Source organism: Crotalus tigris, unplaced genomic scaffold (assembly GCF_016545835.1).
Source record: "Crotalus tigris isolate CLP2741 ecotype Arizona unplaced genomic scaffold, ASM1654583v1 scf7180000017639.5415321, whole genome shotgun sequence".
Lineage (NCBI taxonomy): Eukaryota > Metazoa > Chordata > Lepidosauria > Squamata > Viperidae > Crotalus > Crotalus tigris.
The window spans coordinates 4,829,634-4,845,925 of NW_024096532.1; the positions used below are offsets into that span (position 1 = coordinate 4,829,634).

General features: G+C 43.0%; 1 protein-coding gene across 6 annotated transcripts in view; it reads left to right on the forward strand.

The window, feature by feature from the left end:
* The first annotated feature begins 9,624 nt into the window (after positions 1–9,624).
* LOC120304564 (nuclear factor of activated T cells 2 interacting protein) overlaps positions 9,625–16,292 on the forward strand; it is a 43,817-nt gene continuing 37,149 nt past the window's right edge. For all 6 annotated transcript variants that reach the window (XR_005555751.1, XR_005555752.1, XM_039335313.1 and 3 more), the window contains exon 1: positions 9,625–9,779. Coding sequence is in view for 4 of the 6 variants with exons in the window: in XM_039335313.1 (XP_039191247.1) it covers positions 9,725–9,779 (55 nt within the window). In the remaining 2 variants the exon portion in view is untranslated. The remainder of the gene's footprint in view (positions 9,780–16,292) is intronic.

Genomic DNA, 16,292 nt, shown 5'->3' on the forward strand with positions numbered 1-16,292 from the left:
GACTGCTTTGATCAGTTTGGAAGCTTGTCAAACTCAAAATGGGCCTGTCTGAATTTCAAACATTTTATTCATTCATTCAGTTCTGACTCTTGGCGACTTTATAGGCAAGTGGTCTCCATAATATCCTGTCAAGTCCAGCTTTTCTCAATTGTTGGATGTTCATTTTTGTGTCAGCTCTGATCATATTAAGCCAGCAAGTTCTTTGCAGCCCCTTTTTCTTGATCCATTAATCATTCCTAGCATCATTGGTTTCTCCAATGAATTTGCACACATGACATGACTAAAATAAGTCAGATGTAGTCTTGTGATTTTGGATTCTAGTGTTGTTTTTGGTTTAATAGGATTCAGCACCCTTCTGTTAGTTCTTCTGGCTGTCCATGGTTTATGCAATCTTTTATGCCAGCACCACAGTTCAAAGGCCTCAATCTCATAGAGTCCTGTTTTTCTACCAGAGTGGCTATGATTGACATGCATGTAGGTTGAAGTAGAGCTAGTCCACGACTTACAACAGTTCATTTAGTGACTGTTCAAAGTTACAATGGCTTTGCAGCATCCCCATGATCATGTGATCAAAATTCAGATGCTCTGCAACTGGTTCATATTTATGACCGTTGCTGTGTCCAGAGGTCATATGATCACCTTTTCTGGCCTTCTGTCAAACAAAGTCAATGGAGAGCCAGATTCATTTAACAACCAGGATAATAACTTATCAATTGCAGTGATGCACTTAATAATTTTGGCAAGGAAGGTTTTACAATGGAGCAAAACTCACTTAACAAATGTTTCACTTGACAACAGAAATTTTGGGTTCAGTTGTGGTGGTAAGTCAAGGACACATTAAAAATGAAATTCTGTTGCCTGCTCTCAAAAGTGTACACATACATAACACATATTAACATGCTATATACAACATATGTATATATATATATACCTACACCCTTACATATAAATATTAATTGCGGTCCATCTTGAATACACAGCCAAAAGAGGAAGCTTGAGAGTTCACAAGGCTGATATTCTGACCCAAATTTGAAGCGTTATATTTCAAATCCAGTCAGATAGTTAACTCAAAAGAAACGATCTTATAATAAACAAATGTATTTTAATGAGAAAGATTACTTGCGTTCACATTGAGATAGGTGCTGCTGGAAATACATGTTTGTTCATCTTTCAGATCCTTTCCTTAAGTAAGAAAATGTTATTGCTCTTCACACCATCTTTATAATGACTGAGGCTATTGTATGACCTCCATGGCCCATGCTTGTTACAGACAGAGAGATTCCCAAGTGGCTTGTGTCCAGGAAGTCTCCCAAAGACCTTTGGAACTCCTCCCACTGACCCATCCACATACCTAGCATTTAACCCAATAACTGCCAGACCTTCCAACATAGAGCTGGGCCATAGAGCTATATGGGCCAGAACACTCCCCGCTTGGAAATTTATATTTCCACTACTAAAATAGTAAAAACGTAGCATCAAGGCATGCAATACTCATTGTGGTTAACTTGTGACTAAATAGGTAAAAACTTGGTATCAAACATGCATAACTATAAGGTAAACATAAAACATGCACAATTATGAAAAAGGCAAGTGTTACATCAAACAATGCATAAGACAATACATAATTTGAGGTTTAATCTTGTGGTTCAGTCTTCATCAGCAATGGACCAAATCGGTGATCAGCCTGGTACAAGTTTCTTTGAGTCACGACCTGACTCATGTGGCTTCATGATCTGGATCTCAGCTGGGTAAACTAGTTCATCAAGTGGGTGGGCCCGGTGCGCAGGAACCGTGGGCCAATAGTTCTGGTATGCAGTCTTGTCTCCCAATGAGACAAGGTCTTCTTCCTGTGAAGGAAACTGGAACCAAATCTGGAACAGAAAAAACTGGAACCCAAGCTTCTCGGGAATGAGGGGAACAGGATTCACAGGATACTCAGGAACTGAAAAACCTGGAAAGACATAAACAGCTGGATCTGGAAACTCAGGAACAGCTGGGACTGAAGAATCAAGATCAGGAACATCAGGAAACTCAGGAACAGCCGGAGCTGAAGAATCAGGAACAACAGCTGGGACAGAAGGGTCAGGAACAGCTGGAACGGAAGAGGTTCAATTGTCTAAGCTGGTCTTCCTTAGCAACAGGACTCGGTCAGTGATTAGTCTGGTGTAGAGCTAGTTGCTTGTCGTGATTCCTTAGACAGCATCTTAGGTTCTAGGTGTAAGGCTGCTGGGTGCCTGTCGCTGTTGCACAGGTGGCATTTCACATTAGCTGTGCAGTCCTTGGCCATGTGATCCATAGAGTCACAGCATTTGAAACATATCCTATTCTCTTTGAGTAGGGTCTTTCGGTCATCTAGGGATTTCTTCCTAAATTCTCTGCAATCATTTAGAGAGTGAGAGAACTTGTGTATCAGGCAAGTTAGGCCTTTGGTAGTTGGATGAGGGTTCGAAAGAGCGCTTCTCGGTGTTTGTTCGTCTGGAGACTTCTTTGGGGAAGGCGTGATGTCTGTTTTATACACCAAAGGTGTGGTTTTGTCCGTAGCTTGGGAAGAACTTTGGTTGGGGCTGAAGTTGTCATTTGTTGGCTCGAAGTTGCTGGCATTATGACATAGTTTTGCTTGGTCGGTCACAAATTCAGCGAGTACAGCGAAGGCAGGTGGTGCATCAGGGTCTTGGTTCCTGTGGGTTTCTGATATTTTGGCCCATTCATCCCTTGACTGCTTTGGTAGTTTTCTAACTATGATCCTTTGCTTCTCGAACTGATCGAGGCAGGTAAGTTTCGGCATGTTGGGTTGCTCGCGAACTGAATGTAGCATCGAGAGCGTGTCTGCGAATTCCAACATCTGGGTGTGATCATTGATATTGATGTTAGGGAAGGTGTAAATGCAATCTAAGGGCGACTTTTCTGTCAGTTCATGTCCGCCATACCGCTCGTCGAGCCTTTCCCAAGCTTTGAGAAGGGCGGTAGTTGGGTTGCCTAGGTGGGCTAGTTAAGTGTTCTCTACTAATCGTGTGGAAGCCGGTCCCAGCCATGTTTTCATGTGTCCGAGCGCTTCGCTCGATGTTATAGCTTCATCTTGGATGGCGGTTTGGAACGTGAGCTTCCACAATACGTAGTCCTTTCCCGGTTTATCGGGGAATTTGTGTACACCCTTGGATGCCAGATCTAGTTTGCTTCTGTAAAGTCTCATAGGGGTGTAACCGGGTGGCGATGGTACCTCGCTTCCAGGAGTGGGAGTGTGTGCCATGTTTGGCTGGTAACTTCCTTGGCGTATTGGTGGCTGGGTGTATTTTGCCCTGTCACGTGCAAGGGACCTTGTTGGCTTGGTCTGAACTCTGCTGCTCTGGCATTGAGCTGAGGGAGCCCAGGCTCTTGCTTGCTTACGTGTTGGAAGGTCTGTGTTTCTGGTAGAGTGTAGCTAGCTTCCTGGTAGGCTGTCAGAGCTGATGCTCGAGGCTGTCCTCTGTAGTCAGGAGTGGTGGCAGTTCCTTGGGGCGCTTCCTCCTGTTGGTGCAGCAGGGACTCTAGTGACTCTAGTGTGGCTCTAACTCTTTCAATCTCTTCCCTGAGCGACGGCTGGTGCTGCTGTAGGGCTGTTGGCGCTATAGGTGGATCCATCCGATTGCCATTAGTGGTATGGTTTGGTGGGTTCTGTGGGGTAATAACGGTGGGAAGATCTTGGGGCACTCCCCGCTGTGCAATTGTCGCCGTTGCTGGGGTAATAATGGTGGAAAGATCTTGTGGCACTCCCCGCTGTGCAGTCATTGCCATTGCTGGTAATCCCATCAGGTTCGATGTGGCAACAACGGCGGGAGGATCTCGTGGCCTAGGTGTCGTGACATCAACTCTGCAGTTGACCAGCGAATCAGGTCGTTGAGATTCCTCTGTTCGTCTACTCGGTCTTGGGGGGCTCGTGGCTGGCTGTGGTGCTCTCATCTGTGCGTTCTGGAATGCGCTTTGGATGTCCACATAGGTCTGTACGCGGCTACGACGCTCTTCGTTTTCCAGTTGTTGTCTGTCTGGCAAGAAAGTGGTGTACTGGAGTATTCTCTGAAGGCCTTTCGCTCTAGCCATTTTGTCTGCCATAACTCTTTGGCATTGAGTAAGTTCAAGTTCTTCTTGGGCGTCCTTTCTTTTGGCCTTCATTTTGGCTGCTATAGCCTTTCGTTTTGCTTCCATTTGGGCTGCTTCGGCTTGCATTTGGGCTGCTTTGGCTTGCATTTGGGCTGCTTCGGCTTGTAGCTTGGCCTCTATTTCAGCTTCCTCGAGTTCTATGGCCGACAACTCCTTCTTTTTCTGCCTCTCCTCTTGTGCCACACGAAAGACAGCTTCAGCGGCTTTAGCATCTAAGATTATTAGCTCTTCCTGTGAAATTCTGGATGCTCGGCTGCGGCGGGAGGATGCCTTCGAAAGGCGGGAGGCACCTGTGACATGTGATTGTTGGGATACACTAGAGTGTGCCCCGGACATGTGGCGGAAAGATGAGGCCTTTCCAGATACCTGAGATGGATCTGCGTACGATGGTTGGGATGGTGCATGTGAAAAGCATGAAACTTTGGACTCGGCTCTGTCAACTGGACTGCCTCTTTGGTGAGGCTCGGGCTGTGGGGAACCCTGTGAGCTTTCTAGAAACTTCTTGCATTCCTCGTTTATTAGCTTGAGGCTTTGCATCTCGCTGTCGACACTTGGGTCTCTTAATTGTTCTTGAATGTCCTTGAGTTGCTGTTCAGAGTCCATCCATTGCACATAGGCATCTTCCTTATCTCCTTCCACTGCGTGTGCCCATTCTGGGGAGAGTTCCTCCTTCTGTTCGTGGTAGAGTTTGTATAATCTCTCCCAGCTTCTTTCATGGCACCTGTGGATGGTGTGCCATTTCTCCATCAGATGTGAGTGCATGGCTTCTGTGAGCTTTCTGCATTGTCTAAGATCGTATTGACCCTGAGACATTTTGGGCTTTGTTGAGGCTTGAGTTTCAGCCTCTGCGTACTGGTCAAGGTTGGCTGTTTGCAGCATCTCTCCTTGACTGACTGGTTGGGGTGTCTCAACTAGGCTGGTTAATTGAGCCCCTTTGTCCAAATCAATAAGACACTCCTCCATGGTTAGGGTAGGTTCCGTGTCCTTCTCAGCTATTTTGAAGAGAATTTGAAGAACTTCTCTCTTTGACCACTAGGGGTTGCTACTGAGGTGCTGTCTGTGGGTGGAGATGCCACTGGGTGCGTTCTCCTGTGTTTGTGGGTACTTCAGTGCAGTTCACCCTTTCACCACTAGGGGTCACTTGCTGTGGGTCAGCTATCAGGGTGCTCTGGCTTCGAGGTTCACCCTTTGTCCACTAGAGGGGCTTCTCTGGGTGCGGTTAAAGGCTTGCGTGTAGAGCTTCCTTTAACCACTAGGGGGCGTCTGGAGAAAAGCTAGCCAAATTCTTCCTATTGCCACGTTACTGCTAGTGAGCCACTGAGAGAATGTAGAGGTACAAACTCCCACCTGGCGAGTTGCAGGCTGGAACTCCGGGTCATCAGCTGTGATAATAGGTGAAGGCAATTGGCTCTTGCTTCCTGTCTCTCAAGCTGAAACAGCTTAGCCTTCAGCTTGAGTGAGTGAGTACTTTTGGTAAGTTCACTCTGTGCCCTCTAGGGGGTGTTAAAAAGGCTAGCCAAATTCTTCCTATTACCATGTTACTGCTAGTGAGCCACTGAGAGAATGTAGAGGTACAAACTCCCACCTGGTCAGTTGCAGGCTGGAACTCAGGGTCATCAGCTGTGATAATGAGCGAAGAGACTTGGCTTTGATTTCTTCTGCCTACGTTCTCTCAAGCTGGAACAGCTTAGTGCTCAGCTTGGGTGAGTGAGTGAATGCTTCAGATAAGATCACTCTGTGCCCTCTGGGGGGTGTTGGTAGCTTGGGATAACTTTAAGTAGCTTGCACTTTAACTAACAGATTTGCTCTGTTGTGTGCTGAATTAATTGTGGCTGTTGTGACTCAGCTAGAAAAAAAAATTTCATGACCACCAGGGGGTGCTTCTGCGATGGTTCCTCCTTATAACATTGGCTGAAATTCCGAGCATACCTAGGGCTGTCACTATGGCAACAGATGAGTTTATTGAAAGGCAATAAACCTTGCTTTTGTCTGAACTTTAGAGGCAGTCATTAAACAGTTCTTTGTTTCAGGCTGCGTGATTCACTGGCAAAGAGGGGAGGGGGAAAAGCCCAAGCTCCTTTTGGCTTTTTAATTTTAAAATTAAAATTTTAAAATTCAAACTTTTCATGCAAGGAACAAAGTGTAGATTTTGTTTTCCTTTCTCCCCGCTATAAACATTAATTTGAGAACAGGTCTAAAGTAATTTTGAATCAGATACAAGGCACTTTTCACTTTGAAGGTTAGCTAGCAAGCGAATTAGCATAACAAAACTTCTGAATCACTCCTTGAAAGCTGTCTTTTACACAGATACGCTGGCTTGGCTTTGCAGGCTTTTACAAGCATCAAGAGAATCTTTACTTCCTTGAAGGTTTATGCAGAGAAAAGGCTAACCAATTTGATTCTCTTTCTTCAAACTGTTGCAGCTTTGAGGGGAGAATTAAACTTTGCCAATTTACTATTTGCTTTCAAAAGATGGCACAAATTATGAAAACATTTTCTTACTATTCTGACCCAAATTTGAAGCGTTATATTTCAAATCCAGTCAGATAGTTAACTCAAAAGAAACGATCTTATAATAAACAAATGTATTTTAATGAGAAAGATTACTTGCATTCACGTTGAGATTGGTGCTGCTGGAAATACATGTTTGTTTATCTTTCAGATCCTTTCCTTAGGTAAGAAAATGTTATTGCTCTTCACACCATCTTTATAATGACTGAGGCTATTGTATGACCTCCATGGCCCATGCTTGTTACAGACAGAGAGATTCCCAAGTGGCTTGTGTCCAGGAAGTCTCCCAAAGACCTTTGGAACTCCTCCCACTGACCCATCCACATACCTAGCATTTAACCTAATAACTGCCAGACCTTCCAATATAGAGCTGGGCCATAGAGCTGTATGGGCCATAGAGCTATATGGGCCAGAACAGCTGATATTGTATGGAATAAAACTGTGACCAAATCTGGATGCTCTGCTTCAGATACCATGAAGCCTCCTCCCAGAAGATAACAAAGAAAATGGATTGTGAAGAGGATGTGTAGTGCTCCAGACAATCTTGTGGACCCTGCTCAAGCAATGCTTATGTGCTATGTCCTGGAAGGAAGGGAGGGAACTGCCAATAATCTTTTCTGCCATCCTCACCACTCTCTTCACTGCCTTTCTGTCTGAAGCAGTGATACTTCCAAACCAGACAGTAATGCCATATGACAGGATGCTCTCGATTGTCCCTTTGTACAAAGTGGTAAGGATAGGGCAGCAATTCTCAACCTGTGGGTCGCGACCCTTTTGGGGGTTGAATGACGCTTTCACAGGGGTCGCCTAAGACCATCGGAAAACACATATTTCCGATGGTCTTAGGAACCGAGACACCGCTCCTCTATCCGGCCGCTGCTGCCACCATCCTCCTTCTCCTCTGCTGGCTCCTCCGCCTCCAGGGCACCCTTCTCCTCCCATAGCGCCTGCTCCTGCCCTCGCAGCGCCATCGCATGTGCCCCCAACAACGCCCAAGGCCAGCTCAGCTGCATGGGTGGCCGGGCCGAGCCGGACCTGAGCCGCTGCTGGTGCTGCCACTGGGCTGCTCTGCCACTGCCGCCGCTGCTGGCTAACCTGAGCTGTGGCGCTGAGCCGGTCCCCACGCCTCTTGGTTGTCCGGCTGCGCTCTGCCCCCGGCCGCCCTCCGTGCCGCAGCTTCCCCCATGCCACCCAGCCCGCTTCCCTCGCCGTCGGAGGCCGCCTCAGCCCTTTGGTGCCTGGCACAGCCCTGGGACTGGCAGGCAGGAGCGGCTCCTTCCCGGCTCGCCGGGCTCCGGGCCTCGAAAGTGGCCAGGCGGTGGGGAAGAGGGCAAGGCGGTGGCGATGCCCACATGTGCGTTGGAGGCCAGCCAGCCGGGCTGGGAGGGAAGAAGCGGTGCCTCCCGAGCGGGAGCTGGCACTCCAACCGCGCCCCTCTCACGTGCGACGAGTCAGGGAAGGGTCGTGGCGGTGAAGGGCTGCATGGTGTGGAAAGGGGCTCCTGCGGCCCCACCGCTGTGATGGCGCTCAGGAGGCTGGAGGGGCAGGCAGGTCCTGGGGAGGTGGCTGGGAGAGGGCAAGAGGTGCCGGGATGAGGACGGGGGGGGCTCCAGGTTGGTGGGCATGAGAGGGAGGCCGGTGGTTCTGAGGTGCGCGGATCTTCCGCGCAACTTCCAAGGCCCCGGAGGTGCCGCCGCTTGGCTCTCTGCCAGACTACCATCTCCAGCAGCCCTAAAAAGCACTGTGGAAGAGTGGGAAATGCTGGGAGTTGCAGTTCATCACCATCTGGGAAAACATGGCTCTCCAAAGATCAATCCTTCCTTCCTTCCTTCCTTCCATTCACTTCCCTTCCCCTTCAATCTTCCTTCCTTCCTTCCATCTCCATCCCTTGCCCTTCAATCTCTCTCTCCTTCCTCCTTCAATCTCCTTCCTTCTCCATCTCCTTCCTTTCCCCTTCAATCTTCCTTCCTTCCTTTCCCCTTCAATCTCCTTCCTTCCCCATCTCCTTCCTTTCCCCTTCAATCTTCCTTCCTTCCTTCCCTTTCCCTCCCTCCCAACATTTTTGAGCAAGGAAGAGTAAGCTTCTCCAGCGAGCATTGCTATATTGTTTTTGTGATCAATCACTATGCTTTAATTATGTTCAATTTGTAACAATGAAAATACACCCTGCATATCAGATATTTACATTACAATTCGTAACAGTAGCAAAATTAGAGTTATGAAGTAGCAACGAAAATAATTTTATGGTTGGGGGTCACTACAACATGAGGAATTGTATTAAAGGGTCGTGGCATTAGGAAGGTTGAGAACCACTGGAATAGGGGAAGGAAGATGTGCTTTACTCATGCAACGCAGAAAAAGCAGGCACTGCTGTGCTCACTTCACCAGTGTCATGCTGTTGAGTGACCTAGCTACTTGTTAACTGCACACCCAATTAGATGCTGGCAACCATCTCCTCAGGTGAATCATTAATACAGAGAGGAGTGTGGCTGTGCCTGCCTTTCCTGAAATTGACAATGATGTCTTTGGTTTTTCCAACGTTTAGAACTAGACTGTTTTTCTTACACCAGTTCATCAAACCCTCAACCTCCTTGCCATAAACATCCTCGTTGCCATCTTGAATAAGGTCGACCACTGTATAATAAAGTTCTCATTGCATTGAGGTTAACAAACTGGAAAAACTTGTCCCAGCATATTATTGTTCTTATTTCTCTTGCTGTTATCAGTTTTATCAGGTCATATTCTGTATTGGATTGTCTTCTGCTTCTCATCACCTTGTGATCTCAACAAGTTTGCTTTTAATTTTTATTTCAATTCGGGTCATTCGGGTAAACTACCGTCCCCAGTTTGTCTTTATTTAGCTTTTTTAAAAAATTAAATGTCTTCCCATTCCCCCCCCCCCTTTTTCGCGGGGTAACTATCGTTTATACCCGAAATTTATTTCCGGCTGCGTGAGCGGGTTTTTTTGTTTGTTTGTTCTCGATTTTATCGGAAAACGCTTCTTTCGCACAGCAGGGGCGGATTCCAACGCCAGAGGAAAGCGAAACTGTAACGTTGGCTTTAAAAAAAAAAAAAAAAAATGTCGCTCTCCTTCGGATCGTTCGTCTGCCTCTTGGTGTATCTGCCGTTTACACGTAAGTAACCAGAAAACCGAATCACCCAAGTATCCACCGGGCTCAGGAACGTCCCGGGACTGAAAAAACGCTCGCGAGGCCAGGAAGGAGAGAGAAGCAATATTGTATCTGAATGTTTCGCTTTTTAACCACCTCTCACCTTCTAGGTGGAAATAATTCCCCCCTCCAATTGCAGTTAATTCTTCAAAGGAAAAAGGCGCAGCCGAGTGTCATGGGAAATTGCCACGAAGTCTTCTGAGCCTACTAGGAGGACTTGCTTAAAGGAATGAAAAACGGCCCCGTCTCCACTCCACTTCCCCCCCCCCCCGCCGCCGCTGCGATCCTGTTACGCAGGCGTTTCCAGATCGATCTTTTATAAACGGCTCCGAGCGCCGTTTTTCAAACTTGGCCGGTTTAAGATGCGAGGACTGGCAGTCCTTTGCGGACTTTTTGCTGTTATCAGGGTTGAAAAGTTGACATGTCGTGGATTTTCTTATACTACAGATAAGGGATTGGTTATGACATGGGACCAAGAGATAGCTGTATGTAACCTTAAAGGGGGTTGAAGACTTACTACATTTGTCTATATAATGCTATGTACCGTAGTATGAAGGTTTGAACTATAGTGTAGTATGAACTATGTAGTAATGAAGGTTTGAAGTCACTTCTTTATGTGTTTCTTTTTCTTATAGTATTCTTTCTTTTCTCTGGTTCCTTTTTCATCTGCTTTTTATTTTTTCCCACCATTCTTTTTTCTTTAGTTTGTGTTAGTTTTTACTATTTTAATCAACATCCTTCTTTGTCTTTTTTAAGCACATAAAATTGGCAAAGAGTTCTGCCACTTCCCTTTTCAGCCCATGTGATGGGAATATCTTTTTCCTTTTCTGTCCTCAAGGATGTCAAGTATAAGGCTTATCAAAGGAAACCATGCAATTGGTGTTTACTTTCAATGCTGTTGATAACATGGTTCATCAGCTGTTTGCTGATCAGCTGTTTTGTGTGGAGGGGCTCCAAGAACAGCAACCAACAAGAGGGTGAGAGACGTGGTGGAAAAGCTGTGGATGGTGCCCAGTATCTTGCCAGCAGCTAATACAATGGGGTCGCAACGGACCCAGCTTGATGGTCATTTTTGGAGATCTGTGGCAATGGGGATTGGTGGATCAAAGTTCAAGAGGGCTTGAATTCTGTCTCCTTGTGGTGCTATGTAGGGAAATTCTCTCTCTCTCTCTCTCTCTCTCTCTCTCTCTCTCTCTCTCTCTCTCTCTCTCCCTCCCTCCCTCCCTCCCTCCCTCCCTCCCTCTCATTATTTTTACAAATAAGATGGCAAACACATACAACCCACCTTTCTCTTCCTATTTTTGACACAACAACAACCCTGTGAAGTGGGTTGGACTGAGAGGGACTGGCCCAAAGTCACCCAGCTGATGCTGACTTTCATATGGCCAAGGTAGGACTTGAACACCCAGTCTCCTGCTTTCTGGCCTGGTGCCTTAACCACTAGGCCAAATTGGCTCTCCTGGTTGGCATTCCAGAGGGCAAAGGGTCAGTGAAGCATGGAGAGTTTGGTCAGGAGAAAGAGAGTTAAGAAGGCTCCTCCCTAGCAATTCCCAGAGTATATCTATAGTGATCCAAATAGTTGCTTGAGTTTGGTAAGATTTTTGTCCAGAGCAGAAGTAAATCCACTTGTTTCTTGGCAGTGCTTTTTTTGTAAGAAAAAAGGTGCTGGAACTCACATCTTGTTAATCTTTATATATATATATATATATATATATATATATATATATATATATATATATATATATATATTCAGTTCTTAACATAAATTTAATTTATTGTATTTAAGGCAAATCCGTCAAAAAAAAAAAAGTGCTGGAATGCCATTCAGGTGCGTTCTATGACAAAAAAAAAAAAAAAGCACTGGTTCTTGGGGTCCTGACACTAGTTCATTTTGTTGTATTTCTTGCCCAGCTAAGTGGGGCTTGCTACTTGACTCTTGATAGGATTTCTTTTGTTAGGCTAAGTCATGAATTTTTATATCCTTTTGAAATGGCAGCTTTCGGCACACCGTTCAAATGTCAAGAGGTGCCCTCACTTAGAGGAGATCATTAGAAAGAAAAACTCACAGAACTGTCCCTGAAATAATATTTTACTGCTATAGATAATGTGGAAAAGTTTTATAAATTTTACAAAAAATAAAAGACAATACAAAAACAAAAAACAACATATACAAATAAAAACAAACATTACCCAACAAAACCCCCCTTCCCCCACCCCTACCCAAACCCCCCCTTCCCCCCCCAGGGCCTCCCAGAGCAGAATATAGGCTTAATTAAAAAAAGTTAAAAAAATTTTATATTTATATAAAAAAAAGAATATAAAATAGAAAATATATATATATATATAAAGTTAAAAATTATGAAAAAACTATATAGTATTTTTTTATATCAAATTTAAATTGTATGAATTTTATCCATTTATCCCAAACAGCAAGGAATTTCTCTTGCGTTTGACCCTTTAAGAAAGCCGAAATCTTTGCCATTTCCGCCAAATGAGACACTTTAAGAAACCATTCCTGCAATGTAGGCAAAGATTCCTTCTTCCAATATTGTCCTACTAACAGCCTCGCAGCTGTAATCAAATTTAACATCAATATAACCTCCTTTGTATCACAATCAATAACTATACCTAACAAAAATAATTGTGGAGTAAATTTTACCCTCCTTTTAAAAATTCTCTGGATATTCCACCATATCTTAATCCAGAATGCTTTTATCTCTCTGCACGACCACCAAATATGATAATAAGTAGCGTCCATACAACCACATCTCCAACATTTAGGTTGTAAGTCAGGGTACATAAAAGACATTTTTTGTGGATCAAGGTGCCATCTATAAAACATTTTATAAAAATTCTCCCTTAAGTTCTGTGCTTGTGTAAATTTGACATTTCTCACCCAAATAGTTTCCCAGGTGTCCAATGGAACTGGCTCACCAAAATTCTGCGCCCATCTAATCATACAATCTTTAATTAGTTCCGTTTCTGAATCCAATTCAACTAAAACCCCATAAATCCTCTTAATGTGGGTTTGTCTTTGATCCTTCACTTGCTTAATAAGATTTTCATCTTCTCTGAGAAAACCCACCTTACAGTCCATCTTCCATCTGTCTAATAATTGCCTATATTGGAACCAAGAATAAATAATATTTTCTTGTGCTAACTCTTCCCGTGATTTTAACTGCCAGTTTTGTCCATCCCATTTAAGTAACTGTCTATAGGACACCATATCCATTTTAACCCCTCTTTTTATTCCTTCTATTGCATGCCAAGGTATAGCCCATAATGGTACTTTGAAATCACTTTTATAATATTTTCTCCAAACCCTAAGTAAAGAAATTCTTAAGATATGAGATTTAAAAGCCCAATCCATTTTTTTATTAAATATTAAATAGGCATGCCACCCAAAAAGTAAATTCCATCCCTCTAAGTGAAGTATATCAGAATTTGTCAAATTTACCCAGTCACTAACTAATGTTAAAACCACCGCATCATAATATAATTTCAAATTCGGCACCTTGAGTCCTCCCCTCTCACGGAAATCTTGCATAATTTTAAATTTAACCCTTGGCTTTTTCCCTGCCCAAATAAATTTATTAAGGCCTTTCTGCCACTCAGTTAAATTGATCTCATTCTTCAAAATCGGTATCATTTGGAACAAAAAGAGAAACTTGGGTAGAATATTCATTTTTATCACTGCAATTCTTCCCATGAGGGATAATTGCAACTTTTCCCAATTCTTCAAGTCTCTCTGTACCCTAACCCACAACCTTTCATAATTATTTTTAAATAATTTTGCATTAGAAACAGATAGCATCACCCCCAAATATTTTACCTTATTAACAATTTCAAAACCCGTCAAATTAACCAAAGTCTGCTTCTCCCGACTAGTCATATTTTTAGGTAAAATTTTAGTCTTATTAACATTAATCTTAAAACCCGAAACCAAACCATAATTATGAATCAACTGTAATAATTTTACTACAGAATAAGTAGGTTGCGACAAAGTAATAACCAAGTCATCCGCAAAAGCTCTTAACTTATACTCTTTTTTATTAACTTCTATTCCTTTAATTTCCTGCGACTCTCGAATTTTGATCAACAGTATTTCCAGTGTTAAGACAAACAGCAACGGTGATAATGGACAACCCTGTCTAGTACCTTTCTCTATTGTAAAAACCTCTGACAAGCCTCCATTAACGATAAGTTGTGCCGTTTGTTTTTGATATATTACCATAAGAGCTTGCAATATCTTTTCACCAAAATTCATCTCTTCCATTACTCTTAACATAAAATGCCAATTCAATTGATCAAAGGCTTTTTCAGCATCTAAAAATATCAGCCCTGCAGGAACTTGGTTATTTTTATCTAAATATTCTAATAAATTAATAATTTGTCTGACATTATTTTTCATATACCTTCCAGTTATGAACCTAGATTGATCTTTATGCACAAGGTGGTGCACCACCCTCATAAGCCTATTTACTAAGATTTTTACAAATATCTTATAATCCACATTTAAAAGAGATATAGGCCTATAATTCTTTGGTAAAGTAAGATCTTGATCTTACTTTGGAATCAATGATATAAAAGCAGTACGCCATGAGGGAGGAATCTCTTGACCCTGTAAAATGCCATTAAAAAGATCACCTAATGGTTGAATCATCTCCTCCAATAAAGCTTTATAATAAACAGCTGTTAACCCATCCGTACCCGGTGCTTTCCCTGGTTTCAATTGTTGAATTGCTAGCGAAATTTCCTCCTTAGTAATTAAACCATTAACTTCATGTTTCTGATCCTCTGTCAATTTAGGGAAACTAACCTCGCTTAGATATTTATTTATCTCTAAAATTTGCACATTAGTAGATTTATATAATTTTTGATAATAATCCAGAAAAGATTTCTTAATCAGTTCCTTCTGAGAAACTAATTTACCCTTGTAATTTATTTTATCTATTGTTCTCTGTCTCTGTTTCTTTCTCAATTGATAAGCCAGCCATCTCCCTGGCTTGTTAGCATTACAAAATGTATTTTGTTTCATAAACAATAAATTGGTTGCAGCTTGATCTGCTAACAACATATTAAATTGTGTTCTTAACAACTTTAAGGATTCTTTAATACTTTCATCAGAAGGATTTAAAATCAAAGACTTTTCTTTTAATTTAATTTCATCTTCCAATTCTTTACGTTTCTGAATCTGTTTTTGCTTATGACAGTTATTCATTTTTATCAAAATCCCACGCATAAATGCGTTCCCTGCATCCCATACCATTGACATTGAAGTCCCCTTATACATATTCAAAGCAAAATAATCCTTTAAACACTCCTTTAGTTTCTGAACATTTTTTTCTTGTCTAAATAAATTCTCATTCACCCTCCAGGATCTTCTCTCCTCTTTTTCTTGAGTCAACTCCATCCAGACTGGACTATGATCCGTCAAAGACCTAGGGAAAATCTTGACATTCTTTACTCTATTATATAAGTCCGTTGTGATCAGGAAGAAGTCAATTCTTGAGAAGGATTGGTGTCTATCTGAAAAGAAGGTAAAGTCTTTCTCCTCTTGATTACCTTCCCGCCAATAGTCCCGTAATTCCCAGTCCTCTTTCATATCAAAAAAGGCTTTAGGTAATTTTGCCTGCTTAAGAAGAGGAGAGGAACCTTTTTTGTCCCTTTGTACATCTAAGACACCGTTCCAATCCCCCATTAGTACCACGGATCTATAGTCCAGCAGATTTATTTTTTCATGTAAGAGTCTGTAAAATTGTTCCTGTTGCTGATTTGGTGCATATAGTCCCACTATAAGTACTTTCTTACCATATAAGCCCAATTCAACCATCACATATCTCCCTTGGGGGTCAGACTCCACCAGACAAACTGGTAGATTTTGCTTAACATAGATAACAACTCCCCCCTTCTTCCCGGGAGCAGAAGATACGAAGTGAGATCCCAGACGGGCATTAACTAAATATTTCTGATCCTTAAGTAAAATATGAGTTTCCTGTAAGCAAATAACATCATTATTACGTTGCTTCAAATAATAAAAGATTTTTTTCCTTTTCTGAGGAGAATTCAATCCATTAACATTCCAGGTCAAAAACTTTGCCATCTCCCTTGGCCCGCAGCCTGGAGAAGACACCTTGGAGATCTGAAATTGCAACATGTGTTGCATGACTCTTGGGTCTTGCTCCTCCCACCGGCGGTGATACATTTCCAGGAGAAATCTCTTTGGCCTCTTTCTTACGTTGCTCCTTCTCTTTACGTTTATAAGCTGCACGAGTCATTCTCTGCTCTTTAACCTCCGTCTGGCGTTGCCCTTCAGCTTGCAGCATCCCAGCAGAAACCAAACCTAATGCCTCAGACTGCTGCTCCGCCTCTTTGCCACTCAGGGATTTCTGAACAGGTAAAGTTGAGCCTGCACCTAGGACTGAAGTATAGAATTCTCTAGCTTTATCAACCGTATTCAATCTATAACGTGTCCCC